Here is a 17683-nt window from a genome sequence, read left to right as displayed (position 1 = left end):
AACACCAAATCCACACAAATATCTCATGATGCCGAGATAAAACTCACGAGGTGGGAAGAGGAATCCATAGGACATCTGTTTATCTGCCTTGTAAGCTGAACAGCTCTGACTGTTGCCTGGAGAAATGCGTGGGTCCAGCCTTACACAATTTGATAAATAATCCGGGATGCCAGATACTTCAGCCTGCGTCAGGAGAAAAATGTATAATGTAATAAGAGGCCATTATATCAGCAGGTAGACAGAGTCCTAACGTAAAGCTCCAGGGAAAACAGAGTAAAATCAGCTACAGGGCGCCCAACCTACTATGTGCCATGTCGTCTTTTGGAGCCTAGGGAGATTTGTCAACTCTTCTGAATAACACCTGTATCCAGGAACCTACTGGACATTCTGGAAGAGTTAGCAAGTATAGAGAAAGGGAGAATCCATCATCAAGATCTTCAATGAAATCATAGTTTAAGAAAATATTAAAGTCACAACTCCAGTTCCGAACATAACTAGCAAACGAGTTTCAGACTTTAGCCATTGCATGCAAAGACAGCAGTCTGAAATGCGTTTGCTAATTATGTTCTATACTGGAGTTGCGAATTTAATTTTTTTCTTAATAAAGTGTGATTTTTTTGTTAAGATATTGACGCTGAATTCTCCCTTCCTTCATTTGCTTCTCTTGCAGGACGGCATCGTTTATCAGATCTGCATATGGGTGAGCTGACATTTTCCTCTTTTTCAGTTGGCAAGGATGTCTTATCACTTGCCAAAAATATATATTTTTTACCTGGTGCAAACGCTGCTGTTCTCCTGAATCAGATGTGGTTTTTCTTTTGTTCCTGCGTCCCTTCAATCCTGAGATATGGCCTCTTCTCTGTATATAAATCCAGTCTTTTTTATCTACGTGAACGTGGTCATCATGAAGACGCCCGAGAGTTGGTGACCACACTCACTTGGCTAAAAAAGATGAGACTTATATACAAGGAAGAAAATACTATACCGCAGGAACAAAAGAAAAATAAAAAAAAAAATGAATATTTATGGAAAGGGGGCCACTGAACCCTCACAGGCACTGGGGCCTAAAGTCAACTGGAGCCACTACCGGAAGAGGCATTGGTCTTAATTTCCTGAAGAAGACCAAAGAACTTATTATGGTTTTGACTCCAAGGACCTAAGTAAGTATCACTCCGGGAGGTAGAGTTTTGGGAACAGTTGGTGTCTGTTTACATAGACCAACCGCATAAAAATACGACCGTCGATCAGTATACTTTTACCGATTTACGCAGGTAAACCAAAGCAATATTAGATCCCTCAGTGCACATCTGCTGCCATTGTCCTTGGCAGTGTGCAGTCCTGTTTACACAGGGGACGATACACCACTGAGAACGATTATTTTTAACAAACGATCATTTCACCCAATGAATTAAGAGTTTTGTCCGTTCATCGGATGACCATTGTTTTGCTAATAATGGTGAAAGAGTGTTCTTCACAACGCTCGTTCACAATCATCTTGCAGTGTAAACGCCCCTTTAGGCTTAACATGTAAAAGACGTCTCTGCGTCTCCACAGAATAAAATGTTCATTGTACAATGGAACATGGTAGGATACATGCCGCCAATATACAATGAGAGGCTTACAGAGGTAGGATGGTGGGACTTCTTACACGTTCTGGCATGCCCCGCAATAGCTCATAAGTTGTGTGGAACAATACAATCGCCATGTGCATGAGACTTTAATTAAAGAGGACCTGTCATCGGGTAAAAAGTGACCACTTTTTGCTTTTATTTGACTACCGCCCTATTGATAAAGACCATAAAATTAGCATTAACTAAAAAGGCCCATTGCTCTGGAACCATATGGAGGATTAAAAAAAAAAACCTGAATACTCAGGGGAAGAGCAGCAAGAGCATCAGAGCAAAAACTGCCCATTTTTGACCTAGTGACAATTCTTTTTAGTGAAAGCTTGAAACCACTAGGCTGTAGTGTAACAGTGTGATACAGCTTGACCAGCTACGATATACTGACCTGCTTTGACACCGTATAGGATGTCCAGAGAGGCATCTGCAAGGATTCACTGTAGCCACTTACAAAATCGCTGTGATGGAGCACACTGTACTTGGTTTTAAATAATACCGCTGGTCGCCCATACAAGAGGTTTTTGTCTGAAAGCACAGAGAAGGTGCGAAGCAAACATTATCAAACTGAAGCACATACACAACACAAAGCCAATCTAGAGAATAAGCTAAACAGAACCATAAAGTTGCATACATGAGCTACCCAAAATGACCTGGCTGCGCAATACCTGGGTGTGATCTACTACAAGTGTGGCATGGTAATACAATAGCGGTATACAGTGCTGCTCACCATTATTGGCACCCCTTCATTTTTTTCATAACCTGTACAATATCTTCAGAAATAAGTGGAAATGTACCAAAGTTATATCCTCAGGATTTTTTAATTAGTGGTCCAAAGTAATACAACAATAAAACATTGTTTTTCAACTTCCATGTTGCAATTTCAAAGAAGAAACAGAATAAACAGCATGTGCAGCAATAAAGTCACCCCTAATTAATACTTGGTTGCCCACCCTTTGGCATTGCTGGCAGCCTCCAAAAGTTTCTTGTAGCCATCTATAAGCTTCTTGTACTTAGCTGGAATTTTCTCCCACTCTTCCTTTGCAGTTTGTTCAAGCTCTTGAATGTTTGCAGGGTTCTTTTTTCTCAATGGCAGATTTCGTCTCACCCCAAAGATTTTCAATGGGATTGAGGTCAGGACTCATTGCTGGTCATTTTAAAACATTCATTTTTCTTTTTCAACCATTCTTTTGTACTTTTGGATGTGTGATTTGGGTCATTGTCTTGCTGGGGGACCCATGATCTTCAACTCAAACCAAGTTTTCTTACACTGGGTAGAACATTTAGCTCTAAAATCTCTTGATAGTTCTCCGATTTCATGATTACTGTGATACGGTAAAGGACTCCAGTACTAGACGAAGCTAAGCAACCCCACAGCATTATGGATCCTCCACCATGCTTAACTGTTGGTAAGGTGTTCTTTTCCTTATGAGCTTCATTGTGCCTTCTGCAAACAAACTGTTGCTTTGCATTGCCAAAAAGCTCTATTTTTGTTTCATCTGTCCACAGAACATTTTTCCAAAAGGATTGTGGTTTGTCAAGGTACTATTTGGCAAAGATCAGTCATTCCTTTTTATGTCTTTTATTCAGCAATGGTTTCTTATTTGGCCTTCACCAATAAAGCTCTGCTTGGTTAGTGTGCAGTGTATGGTACTTGTTGAAACCATGAGACCAGACTGTTCCAGGTTGGCCTTCAGATCTTTGGATGTTTGACTTGGTGTTTTTTCCACCATTCGCACCAACATTCGAAGACCTCTCTTGTCAATTTTCCTCTTTCTCCCATGTCCAGGAAGGTTCTTGACAGTTCCATGCTTGGCAAACTTCTTAATAACATTGCCCACTGTTAAAACTGGGATACCAAAATCTTTGGAAATGGCCTTATACCCTTTGGAAGTCTTGTGTTTGCTTATAACAGCAGTTCTGATATCCTCAGACAGCTCCTTTGTCTTCACCGTTGTGACAAAGGAACAGGGCCTACCATGTGGCTGGAAACACTGAAGCCATCATTCACTGGCTAATTCATGTCACATGGGCACCGACAATTAAATCACAAGTGAATCTCTTTTGTGATTTACCATAGGCGAGTCAAAATGGGTTTCCATACTAAATTAATGTAAAGGGTGCCAATACCAGTGACACAGCAAGCTTTAGGTTTTTCTATTTTTCCCTCCCATTGATTTTTGCTTTAAATTATTGTTTATCATTTGCTCTTTTGTATTTATCAAGAGTCTCTACACAAAAAAACGTTCACTTGATTCATTTTTTTCAGGCGATATTCCACATTATGTACTTAAACTTCATGGGTGCCAATAATGATGAGCAGGACTATACGCTTTTTCCGCAGCAAAGGAGTAGTGCAGCAACACACTGACACACACACAGGCTGGCTATGAAACAAGGACTTCGCTTCGAAGAACAAACTTAGTAGTTACAGTAGACTTGCAGTAGGCATAATGCTTGTTGGTTACAGATTTTCAGGCGCAAGCAAATATATATATATCCATTTATATATCACACATAAGATTTCAGAAATCTCACACATACATGCAATTTTTTTTCCCTTACTGAATTAGAGAAGTGCAGTATTTTTGGAATCTGCAGCATGGTCAATTCTTTCAGTGTTTTTTTCACCCATTGAATGCAATGAGAAAGGTAAAAAACACTGCCAAAAAAAACAAACAAAACAAAAAACACAGCAAAACAGATTTTGCTGCATTTTTTGCACAAAAAACAGCAAATTCTGTGTTTTAAAGGCAGTGTTTTTTACTGCCAAGAGAGCATGCTTTCGCTGGAGAGAAAAAAAAACGCTGCCTGTGATCATAGCCTCTAATAGTCATAATGTTATCAAACAGGGCATAACTTTAAAAATATGTGCCCTTGGTACAGCTAACATGAGCATAAAGTGTTGTTTCATCTCCATGGGAGAAGAGCCTCATATCACCAGAAAAATAAAAGATAAATCAGGTTTCACTCTGACTGACAGCTGTATCCTACATTAACACACGAAAGGCATTGGGCTTTAGAGTGCTTAATTTGCAAAATTAGACTAGAACAGAGTCTCTGTATTTGAGGGTGGTGGCGTTTAGGGCTCAACCCCACAATGTGCCTCGAATAAATGGTTATTTCCATTTTATCTCAGAATAGATAAGTCAGTGAGGCTTCATTGCACAATGAAGAGTGAAAGTATCATAATTAGACTCTATGATAAGCAAATCCCATTCATGTAAAAGGAATTTGTCTTCAATATACAAAAAGTGTTTATCTTTGCTATTTTTCCATTATCTTATGTCTGTAGATTTGATCCTTTGAATTGTCAAAAATGAAAACTAGCATGTTTAGGGGGGCTGCACTGCGGGAATGAAGAGCCCCTTGGGATTCCAAACTGGCCAATTAAAATCTCTCTCCATTCCTTTTTTCTCTTCTCACTCTAGATTTTGATATAGCCAAACGCACAAATCTCCCATCTTGGATTTCTAATCTCGCTTCTCTTACTTTTCTTACTGCTCCATCTATTTTTTTTTAATCTTTTTTATCATTACTTTTCCCTTTTATAGCCTTTCACAATTCTTAACATTCACATCTTTCTATCACACCTCTCCACATATCAGTCTGCTTGACCATGTTTTAACTTTCTTCCCTGCTCTCTTTCCCTTCCCCACTTTTTTCTTAACTTATTTTTCTTCATTTTATTAACCACTCCACCCTCTCTGTGTCAACACTTTTTGGAGCCATTTTATCCTATTTAAAGCCTCCAGTTGCTGTACCCTGTCTACTTGGTTTTTATACATTCAGAAAGGCACCGGTCCGGCACAGAAACGCGTTGGTATAAATAAAAACCGGTTTGGAATCCCAAGGCTCTTCATTTCCGCAGCATAGACCCCCTCCAAAATATGGCAGTTTGCATTTTTTGCAATTATACATCTAGAAGAACCCTTTCCTTTAGCCACAGGGCAGCAGCGGCAGCTTGCCACGCTTTGATAGGTGTTGTGCCTGCACACAACACCTTCAGGTGAGCGCTACCATCGCTTATACTTATCCTTTACCAGGATATTACATAATATTCCCAAACATATCTCAGATGATAATTTGAGTAGGGAAGAAAGGGGTAGGCTAAAGATTTTTAGGGACATACCTGATGTAGTAATAAAGCCTGTGGATAAGGGGGGGGGGGGATCTCGTAATTTGGCCAAAGCAAAATGTATGAAAGTGAGGATTTTCGCCAATTAAGTGATAAGATGTGTTATAAGAAGCTCACATATAACCCCCTTTCTGCTTTTACAGAACAACTGCAAAAGATCTTGGGTCGAGCCACTAATGGGGGTGTCATTTCTAAGGAACTGGCGTCAACCTTGGTTGTATCTGAGTCGGCTATCCACACTATGTACCTCCTTCCTAAATTACATAAAAATTTAGAGAAAGCCCCTGGGAGCCCGATAATTTCGGACAATGGGAATTGGAATTGGAGCCTACCAATAGATGGATAGATTAAAAATTATATCCACTAGTTTAAAGTCTTCCTTCATTTTTGAAGGATACTGGAGATTTGCTGAGAAGGGTGGATGGCCTGTATTTTGAATCTGATACAATGCTGGTAACAGCGGACATTGAGTCGCTGTATACCAGCATTAGACATTCTGATGGTCTGAATGCCACAAGATTTTTTCTGGAGGGTTCCCCTCTATCTAACGATATGAGGGCGTTACTTATGGAACTATTAGAGTTCACTTTAACTCATACATTTTTTTGTATTCAAGGGGTCCTTCTACCTACAGCTCCAGGGGCCGGCAATGGGGGCGGCCTTTGCCCCCTCGTATGCCAATCTTTTCCTGGGGCTGTGGGAGAGGGACCTCTCCCTGTCAGATCGTGGGTTGTTGATGGACTGCGTCCTCTCTTGGACGCGCTACATCGATGGTATCCTTATGATCTGGCAGGTGTCTAAAGACCATCTGGATATTTTTATGCAGATTTTGAATGATAACCCATTTAATATCCGAATTACTTATCAATGTGACTCTGATAAAATCAAATTCCTAAACGTGACCCTTTTCAGAGACAGTGACAGTGCCGTCCAAACAAGTATCTATAGGAAACCCTCTTCTACAAATACACTCTTACATGCCTCCTCCTCCCATCTGTCACATATGGTTCAGTCTGTTCCAGTGGGGCAGTTTCTGCGCCTCCGCAGAATCTACTCCAATGATCAGGAATTTAAGAGACAGGCTTTAGAACTTAAGGAATGTTATTTTGAACGTGGATATAGTCGCAGGGTAATTAAGAAGGTTTACAACTGTGCTAAATATTCATCCCGACATAACTTGTTATATAAGCCACGTGAAAAGAAACAGTGACATGGTGAGGTTTATTATGAAATTCCACACTCAGATCCCTGCCATAAGGAATGGCCAGTCCTAAGAGCAGATCCAATACTGGCAAAATATATCCCGGTGAAACCCACCATTGTATTCCGTTGTGCCAAGAATCTTCGGGACCACTTGGTTCGCAGCCACTATGAGGGAGAGGTGATTCCTACATTTTTAGATAGGGCAGTGCATAAACATGGATGTGTCCCCTGTGGACATTGTGTAGCCTGCCCTAATATTGACAGAAGTGATACATTTGTTGACTCCAGTGGTAGTAAGAGATATTGCATCAACAAGTTTATCACATGTCAATCACGTAACGTCATATACTATGCCACATGCCCTAGAGGCCTGGTATATGTCGGTATGACCACTCGTCAACTAAAAGTGCGTACTAGGGAGCACGTTTTGGGTATTTTGGCTGCGGAGGACCAGGAGGACATATCCATGTTAAAAACGATCCCTAAACATTTTAAATTACACCATAACTGCAATGCCAAAGTACTTAGAGTTAAAGGTATTGATATAATTGAAGTTGGTATATGTGGTGGTCCAGTCTCCTTAAGATTAGCACAGGCAGACTCAAGATGGATAAGGACTTTAAAAACCTTACACCCTATGGGCTTAAACGAGTATAATAGCTTCGCACCATTTCTTTGATCCAGTCCCTCGTCATCGGGTATACAGATATGTTTTTTATTTATATTTCCTGTGTGTATTTTTTATGTGCTTTTAATTGTTGTTTTCTTAGCAGCTTCTGAAGTTATACTCTGATTTCACATATGGACAATCAATATCTGACTGATCTATTCATACTTTCACTTCAGAGAATTTCACGGGATGTGGAGAATAATTATATGTCCTCACATTTTATATATATCTATCATTTTTGTACTATGTTTTTTATAAAATATGTTGGGATTTTGGTTCCATGTTCGGAAATTTATATTCCCAATTCCCTTATATATGTGTAGTGGAGTTTATATTGCCATCAACTATTGGTGATTTGCGTGCAGTTGTGGTATGTATGGTGGCTATGATGCAATGTAGTAGAGTGGGTATAAGTGTATTTCATCACTACCACTATTTGGTTTTGTGATACATATTGCATGGTCTACCTGTGATCCACCTTTGGGACACGTGGGATTGTGTTTTTAAAATTTTGTGTCGCACCTATGGTATTCCTTATATTCTACCTATTGGCTTTCCATATATGTATATAGATTTGGAACATTTAAACAACATCAATATATTACTCATATATATGTATGTGTTATGTCCATGGGTGGGTATCGTGGGCATTTCCATGCAATATGGTTATTTATGCAGTGGGGGAAATAAGTATTTGATCCCTTGCTGTTTTTGTAAGTTTGCCCACTGACAAAGACATGAACAATCTATAATGTTAAGGGTAGGTTAATTTTAACATTGAGAGATAGAATATCCCAAAAAAAAAAAAAATCAAGAAAATCACATTGTATAAATTAGATACATTTTTTTGCATTTTGTAGTGAGAAATAAGTATTTGATCTCCTACAAACCATTATGAGTTCTGGCTCCTACAGACCAGTTAGACCCTCTTAATCAACTCATTACCTGCATTAAAGACAGCTGTCTTACATAGTCACCTGGATAAAAGACTCCTGTCCACAGACTCCATTAATCAGTCAGACTCTAACCTCTACAACATGGGCAAGACCAAAGAGCTTTCTAAGGATGTCAGGGACAAGATCATAGGCCTGCACAAAGCTGGAATGGGCTACAAAACCATAAGTAAGACGCTGGGTGAGAAGGAGACAACTGTTGGTGCAATAGTAAGAAAATGAAAAATACAAAAGGACTGTCAATCGACATCGATCTGGGGCTCCATGCAAAATCTCACCTTGTAGGGTATCCTTGATCATGAGGAAGGTGAAAGATAAGCCTAAAACTACATGGGGGGGAACTTGTTAATGATCTCAAAACAGTCACCAAGAAAACCATTGGTAACACATTACACCTTAAAGGTTTAAAATCCTGCAGTCCCCCTGCTCAAGAAGGCCCATGTGCAGGCCCATCTGACGTTTGCCAATGAACACCTGGATGATTCTGTGAGCTACTGGGATTAAGTGCTGCGGGCAGATGAAACAAAAATTGAGCTCTTTGGCATGAACTCAACTCGCCGTGTTTGGAGCAAGAAGAAGGATGAGTACAACCCTAAGAACATCGTCCCAACCGTGAAGCATGGTGGGGGAAACATTATACTTTGGGGGTGCTTTTCTGCAAAGGGGACATGACGACTGCACAGTACTGAAGGGAAGATGGATGGGGTCATGTATCGTGAGATTTTGGCCAACAACCTCCTTCCCTCAGTAAGAGCATTGAAGATGGATCGTGGCTGGGTCTTCCAGCAACACAATGACCCAAAATATACAGCCAGGGCAACTAAAGAGAGGCTCAAAAAGAAGCACATTAAGGTCATGGAGTGGCTTAGCCAGTCTCCAGACCTTAATCCCATAGAAAATTTATGGAGGGAGTTGAAGCTCCGAGTTGACAAGCGACAGCCTCAAAACCTGAATGATTTAGAGATGATCTGCAAAAAGGAGTGGACCAAAATTCCTCCTGACATGTGCGCAACCCTCATCATCAACTACAAACAACGTCTGACTGCTGTGCCTGCCAACAAGGGTTTTGCCACCAAGTATTAAGTGCTGTTTGCCAGAGGGATCAAATACTTATTTCTCCCTGCAAAATGGAAAAAAAATTATCCAATTTATACAATGTGATTTTCTCAATTTTTTGGGGGGATATTCTATCAATTAACCTACCCCTAAAATTATAGACTGTTCATGTCTTTGTCAGTGGGCAAACTTACAAAAACAGCAAGGGATCAAATACTTATTTCCCCCACTGTATATGTTCCCTACTTTCTATATTGTTAAGTCACATAATATGTGTATTGTTGCTGCACCTTTCTTACATGTGCCGAGATATATATGTGGCTATATTGCCCTTGGCTATCCTCTCTAGATCTATCAATCCTATATAGTATAATGGGATACCACGTCATATTGTAATTCAGAATTGATTTGTATCACTGCGCTACCGTTAGGACAGCTTTGCGATGCCTGTACGCACGGGTGTCATCGTTCCAATGGGTCCGGTGGCTCTTGGCATCTTGTCAGCGGCTCCACGCTGTGATGCAGACGCCGTTGGTCCTCTTGGTTATGGTGACGTACCTTGCGTCACTTCCGGGCAGTCGCGGTAACTTCCTGGGTAGCTTGGGTTGCTGCCATGGATACGATGACGCGATTCGCGTCACTTCCGTGGTAGGCGGGCCCTGGTGAACACGTGTCTTGAACATGTGACTAGAGTATATTTAAGATCTGCAGTAATCACTTGCAATACACCCCTTGAGAAAGGTTAGCGCCGAAACGCGTATCGGGGGGACACGTGAATATGCAGGACTGTATGGTGGCCATTCTCTCTATCAGATAAAATATGCTATGAGGATTTTATAATTAATATACTTATCTGAGCAGTGAATTGATAAATACTGGCCTTGAGGTGTGCCCATCAGTTACTTTTTCACTTATTTATATATGGATTCTATTTGATATAAAAATATGTGGTCCTTGCATGTGTTGTACGCGATTTGTTGTTGTTCTTATATATACACATGTCTGTTTAATGTCCACCCCTTTTTTCAAATACCTTGTTCAATAAAGATTCCTATTTTTATACTATAAGTGACCTATTTGATCATCTTTCTTTGCTCCTTACCTTCCCCTTGTTATCCTTTACCAGACAGTATTGCCCTATTTTGTGTGCGCTTCTGTCCCTCTCCAGAGCTTCTTATCTTTTTAATTGGTTAACTTAGATGTCAGAAGATTTTGTAAAAAGAAAAACCTCTCATACGGAGAGACATTATATTGACTGCCACATCTACTCATATTACATTAAAATAGCCATTATGCTAAAAGTGATTTTATATTTTTATGGTTTGCAGTCACACGTAATATAAGTAATAGTCCAGTATGAAAGTTGAAATAGTTGTAATAGTCCAGTATGAAGTTAAGTTGAAATAAAATGTCTTTATGCATTGTATCACAAATCACATCCACTTTTAATGACCTCATCCGTGAACAGATATAACGTGATGCAATGCTTTATATTGTGATTAATGCACCAAAACGCGTCAGTGCTATACAAACTATGAGCAACGAAATCAGAAATTCATAAATGTTGGCTTTAGTACAGCAGAAGAAAATATGGAATATCTAAGAGACAGAGTATGTGATACTTTCAGCATCAGCAATGTCAGCGTTGTTGTTAAGGATCCTCCTAGCACCCAGAGGGGTGGAATTTCTGATGGTACAGATACATGGAGGAGTTGGGAGGTCCTACTGTATTCGTGGGTGTAAACAAAATAGGTCCCTCCAACCATAGTGAATGCCTCTGCCTTAGTAATGAAGTTTAGCATCATAGTTCCTAGAGCCAAACTGTCGAAAAATTTAACGTGTAACCCAAATTTGACATGTCTAAAACGTAACACGTGTTAGTTTCATCTGGCGTTCAAGAGCTGGACAGCCATTAAAGGTTTAGTTTCAAAGGCTCACCAGCTCTACTCGTCACTGACACTCCTGAAGGCATCTCTTGCGGGTTTTCCAATGAAGAAGTACTTAAGGCTGCTTCTTCTGAGCTACCAATTAACCTCTCAAGTACAGCCCCTTTAATTTGAGATTGAAGAAAGAAAATGACAGCATGATAAGTCATATAAGTAGACGTCTGTTACTCCCACCGTCACCACAAATAAGACACAGGGAACAGAGGTTGTCTCGAGGATACTACCACCTTCACCACAGAGAAGACACAGGGAACAGGGGTTGTCACAAGTATATGCCCACCTTCACCACAGGGAAGACACAGGGAACAGGGGTTGTCTCAAGGATACTCCCACCTTCACCACAGGGAAGACACAGGGAACAGGGGTTGTCTCAAGGATACTCCCACCTTCACCACAGGGAAGACACAGGGAACAGGGGTTGTCACAAGGTTACTCCCACCTTCACCACAGGGAAGACACAGGGAACAGGGGTTGTCACAAGGATACTCCCACCTTCACCACAGGGAAGACACAGGGAACAGGGGTTGTCACAAGGTTACTCCCACCTTCACCACAGGGAAGACACAGGGAACAGGGGTTGTCACAAGGTTACTCCCACCTTCACCACAGGGAAGACACAGGGAACAGAGGTTGTCACAAGGTTACTCCCACCATCACCACAGGGAAGACACAGAAGAACAGGGGGTTGTCACATGGTTTTGGAAAACCATGGTACACAAAAACACACAGATGGATGGAACAAGGAGCACGGACTAACGGGACAGGTAAGGCAACATCAATAATGAATTAACAAACCTGTATTTCTTGGTGGCACCTCCTTAATCTCATTGCTAAGTTCATCTACTGCCACATCTGTCAATACAAACAGATACAGAAAAATTAATTGAAAAGGATATAAAGAAAAAAAAAATAAGTGTAAAATGAGGAGATCCTACAACAGAGCGGTGAAACAATTCATCTAGGCCAGGACTAAACCCGGAAAGAGTGAAGGGTACAATCTCTAGGAGTCAACCAGATGGGTCAGGATGTCTATAGGCCTAGTGATGGAGAATCTCTCAATCGGTCGATCGTTGTAGCAGAACTGAAACCTATAAACATGTGGATGAGGTCAGTGTTGATTAAAAGGGGCTGGCATTTCTGGTACAATAATATCAATTATATTAACCAAATCTGTAGAATTATCACCGTTACTTGTTCTTTCAGTGGTTATATTGCATTTAGTATTGTAAATGGAGAAGAATTTGAGACGAATGTCATTTATAGATTTTTATTTTTTTTGGGGGGGTGAGGAGGGGAGTAGGTGGGATTTGCCAAATTTAATAGATTAAAAATGTAATCATGGTGACTGCAAACCATAATATGACTGCTTAGCTTGGCTATATCACAACACTATGTTGAACCCAGAGAAATTGGCTCAACAAAAAAGAAGAGAATTTAGGAGTATAAAACATGAAATGTTATTGATATATATTTAAAAAAAAAAATCACAAAACAACAGTAATAGCAGGGAATTAATAAAACCGTCAGCAAGTCAGACCCTTCAAATAAAGTTAGTAGAATTAATAGAGTCAAAAAAAAGTGGAGAGACAGAGTACCGTGAGCTGAAAAACACAGGCTGAAGGACAGGATGGAATAGGTGGACAGTAAAATGGTGATACTCACTGCTGTTAACAGGTCTGACCGCACATAAACCCCTGATGACGCCGTTTCGCCTGATGCTTCTTCCAAGGGGCGTTGACAAAAAGGAGAGGGGGTGTTCTATAAATACCCAGTGGTGTGAATCTAGCCAATCGCGGTAATTTTATCCCAGCCAGGAGGCGGCACATGAAGCGCTCTAAGGCCGCCCATGTGTGAAATGACATCCGTCTGCGGTGCTGTGGAACGCATGCAGCCCCTGTAGCGTCAGACCGGAAGTCTGTGGGCGCCGTGAGTGCGCATGCGCACTGGCTGGAACGAATATGGGAAGGTAAGATGAGGCTGTCCTATGCCGCCAGAGGTACAAAAGGGGACGGAAGTCATTTCACATATGGGCGGCCTTAGAGCGCTTCATGCGCCGCCTCCAGGTTGGGATAACATCTCCGCGATTGGCCAGATTCACACCACTGGGTATTTATAGAACACCCTTTTTGTCAACGCCCCTTGGAAGAAGCATCAGGTGAAACGGAATCGTCGGGGTTTATGTGCGGTCAGACCTGTTAACAGCAGTGAGTATCACCATTTTACTGTCCACATATTCCATTCTGTCCTTCAGCCTGTGTTTTTCAGCTCACGGTACTCTGTCTCTCCACTTTTTTGAGGCATATACAGTGGTGGCCAAAAGTATTGGCACCCCTGCAATTCTGTCAGATAATACTCAGTTTCTTCCCGAAAATGATTGCAATCACAAATTCTTTGGTATTATTATCTTCATTTAATTTGCTTGCAAGGAAAAAACACAAAAGAGAATGAAGCAAAAATCAAATAATTGATCATTTCACACAAAACTCCAAAAATGGGCCAGACAAAAGTATTGGCACCCTCAGCCTAATACTTGGTTGCACAACCTTTAGCCAAAATAAATGCGAACAACCGCTTCCGGTAACCATCAATGAGTTTTTTACAGTGCTCTGCTGGAATTGTAGACCATTCTTCTTTGGCAAACTGCTCCAGGTCCCTGATATTTGAAGGGTGCCTTCTCCAAACTGCCATTTTGAGATCTCTCCACAGGTGTTCTATGGGATTCAGGTCTGGACTCATTGCTGGCCACCTTAGAAGTCTCCAGTGCTTTCTCTAAAACCATTTTATAGTGCTTTTGGAAGTGTGTTTTGGGTCATTGTCCTGCTGGAAGACCCATGACCTCTGAGGGAGACCCAGCTTTCTCACACTGGGCCCTACATTATGCTGCAAAATTTGTTGGTAGTCTTCAGACTTCATAATGCCATGCACACGGTAAAGCAGTCCAGTGCCAGAGGCAGCAAAGCAACCCCAAAACATCAGGGAACCTCCACAATGTTTGACTGTAGGGACCGTGTTCTTTTCTTTGAATGCCTCTTTTTTTTTCCTGTACACTCTATGTTGATGCTTTTTCCCATCTACTTTTGTCTCATCTGACCAGAGAACATTCTTCCAAAACATTTTAGGCTTTCTCAGGTAAGTTTTGGCAAACTCCAGCCTGGCTTTTTTATGTCTCAGGGTAAGAAGTGGGGTCTTCCTGTATATCCTACCATACAGTCCCTTTTCATTCAGACGCCGACGGATAGTACGGGTTGACAATGTTGTACCCTCGGACTGCAGGGCAGCTTGAACTTGTTTGGATGTTAGTCGAGGTTCTTTATCCACCATCCGCACAATCTTGCGTTGAAATCTCTCGTCAATTTTTCTTTTCCGTCCACATCTAGGGAGGTTAGCCACAGTGCCATGGGCTTTAAACTTCTTGATGACACTGCGCACGGAAGACACAGGAACATTCAGGTCTTTGGAGATGGACTTGTAGCCTTGAGATTGCTCATGCTTCCTCACAATTTGGTTTCTCAAGTCCTCAGACAGTTCTTTGGTCTTCTTTCTTTTCTCCATGCTCAATGTGGTCACACAAGGACACAGGACAGAGGTTGAGCCAACTTTAATCCATGTTAACTGGCTGCAAGTGTGATTTAGTTATTGCCTACACCTGTTAGGTGCCACAGGTAAGTTACAGGTGCTGTTAATTACACGAATTAGAGAAGCATCACATGATTTTTCAAACAGTGCCAATACTTTTGTCCACCCCCTTTTTTAGGTTTGGTGTGGAATTGTATCCAATTTGGCTTTAGGACAATTCTTTTTGTGTTTTTCCATGGAAGACAAATTAAATGAAGATAATAATACCAAAGAATTTGTGATTGCAATCATTTTCAGGAAGAAACTGAGTATTATCTGACAGAATTGTAGGGGTGCCAATACTTTTGGCCACCACTGTATATATATATATATATATATATATATATATATATATATATATATATATATATATATATATATATATATATATATATATATATATATATATATATATATATATATATATATATATATATATATATATATATATATATATATATATATATATATATACACACACATTACCTTAAGCTTCTCTGCACTATGCACCAGACACCTTTAAAGAGATACACACCAGCATGTAGCTAGGATATATTCTACTGACAAGTTGTCCTGATTTATTGTGTGTACCTCATTTAATTGTATTTTGCCTCTCTATCCATTACTTAGGTAGACATGGATACACATATAATTGTAAGCCTCTTTGCACTATGCACTTTTAAAGAGGCATACATCAATATGTGGGTGAGACCTATCTAATGGCTGACAAGGTGCTTTGATTGTTTGGTTATATTTCCACCCCGATAGAGGGTAACTACCTTGTCTCCACTTCCATAAGGTGACTGTGACCGGGACTCTGCATGGTGTTTAGTATGATTTGTTATTGTCCTCTGCTGGAAATTAGACTCTATTAATTCTACTAACTTTATTTGATGGGTCTGACTTGCTGACGGTTTTATTAATTCCCTGTTATTACTGTTGTTTTGTGATTTTTTTTAATATATATCAATAAAAATTCATGTTTTTATACTCCTAAATTCTCTTCTTTTTTGTTGAGCCAATTTCTCTGGGTTCAACACAGTGTCGTGATATAGGATTCTTTGAATAGTATTGGATTATTTTGGACATTTGTGGTTATGCTTAGCTTGGCTGTTGTATACAAGGCATAAAGTCATTTTAACTCTACGATTGATTGTACGGGTGCAAGATGTACTCCACTTCTGTAAGGTTAACCCAAACCCAGTTTATTGGTAACAGTATTCGGCTTCCTCAATAACAAATATATCGTATAGTCAGGGGGTGTAGAGGAATCAGCCAGGACCTTGTTGTCTTATGGGTCCAAAAGCCACACTTCCACTTGGTTCATGTTAAGCAGGGGGTTCTTTTACAGATTTGGCACTGGGGTTGAAGAGCTTCACGCTGAGACTTGGTCACATAAAATATCTTTAACGTGGGACTGAATTTGGGGTGTGACCCCCTGGATGAAAACTGAACTCGGAAAGAGGACGCTATACAACCGGCACCGTATTATGATTATGACGCGCCCCCTGGGCCAGTGCTGTTTGGGGGATACCCGGAGCCGGATCAGATGGGGGTTGTAGTCTCCGAGTGGCGGCGACCCGGTCCGTGCCCAGGGTGTCAAACTCAGTGTGTGGCAGTCTTTACAGATGTTATTGATGTTCTTAGTGTCGACTACGCCACCCGTTGATTTGCGGTCAAAAGGCCGCCGCTGCAGAAGGGTCCGCTGAGGCTGGTGGTATGTGTGCAGCTGTGGTAGTATAACCCCCAACGGGAGGGGTATAGCCTCAGGGGGTCAGGTGTAGAGGATGGTGGTTGTGAAGGTGCAGGATGATCAAGCAAGAAAACTCAGAGTCGGGCTGTGCAGTTCAGGGGTTTTTACTTACGGGTGTTCTTATGGTCACTCTGGCCTGAAGCGACCACCCGAGCCGTGCTGCGTCCACCAGGTCCTGGACTCGGCCAACCCCCAAGCAATTCTGGAGCGTGGTCCTGAGCTCCTGTCTGACTTTCCCTCTCTTCTGGCCGTTCTCACTAGGGATCCACTTATGTCCGGCTCCCTCGGGTCTCTTGGTGGGTACACCTCTTCTGGGTTCCCTGACCCTATACTTGGTATGCCTTCCTAGTGGATTTAGTGAGGGTCGTGGCAGATCCTGCCCACGACCTCCGGTCTCTGGCTGAGGATTAGTGGCCTCCACCAGCTTGGGATCCGGTACCCTGGGTGCAAACCCTTCACCCTGCTGTTTGTATTCTGGGGTCTTGGGGTTCCTTCTTCTTCTCTCTGGGTCCTTCTGACTCCTCTCTCTCTCTCAGACTTGGCCTTGGAGCTGGGCCCAGCCGGAACCACAACTCCCTGTCAGCCCTTCTGGCTGAGCTTCTCTGCTCTGCTCCTCTGACTCTACAAAAGACTGACCCTGATCTAAGATGGTGCCCACCTTATATACTCCCTCTATGTGTGAGCTCAGGTGACCAGCACCCAATGAGCTCCTAGCCTTACCCAGACTGCT

General features: G+C 41.4%; 1 protein-coding gene across 8 annotated transcripts in view; it reads right to left on the bottom strand.

The window, feature by feature from the left end:
* Window positions 1–17683, bottom strand: part of ENPP2 (ectonucleotide pyrophosphatase/phosphodiesterase 2) — a 189307-nt gene that overhangs the window by 34374 nt on the left and 137250 nt on the right. For 5 of the 8 annotated variants that reach the window (XM_073679813.1, XM_073679812.1, XM_073679815.1 and 2 more), the window contains 4 exons: window positions 12381–12437; window positions 11578–11688; window positions 2011–2147; window positions 48–183 (listed from right to left, as the gene is read on the bottom strand). In XM_073679813.1, coding sequence (XP_073535914.1) covers window positions 48–183; window positions 2011–2147; window positions 11578–11688; window positions 12381–12437 — 441 coding nt within the window. The remainder of the gene's footprint in view (window positions 1–47; window positions 184–2010; window positions 2148–11577; window positions 11689–12380; window positions 12438–17683) is intronic. The other 3 variants (XM_073679817.1, XM_073679818.1, XM_073679819.1) reach the window with 1 other exon arrangement.

Source organism: Phyllobates terribilis, unplaced genomic scaffold (genome assembly GCF_046119375.1).
Source record: "Phyllobates terribilis strain yellow unplaced genomic scaffold, ASM4611937v1 Scaffold_4__5_contigs__length_816908805, whole genome shotgun sequence".
In the NCBI taxonomy this organism is placed as follows: Eukaryota; Metazoa; Chordata; class Amphibia; order Anura; family Dendrobatidae; genus Phyllobates; species Phyllobates terribilis.
This window is presented reverse-complemented; position numbering and strand designations above follow the sequence as displayed.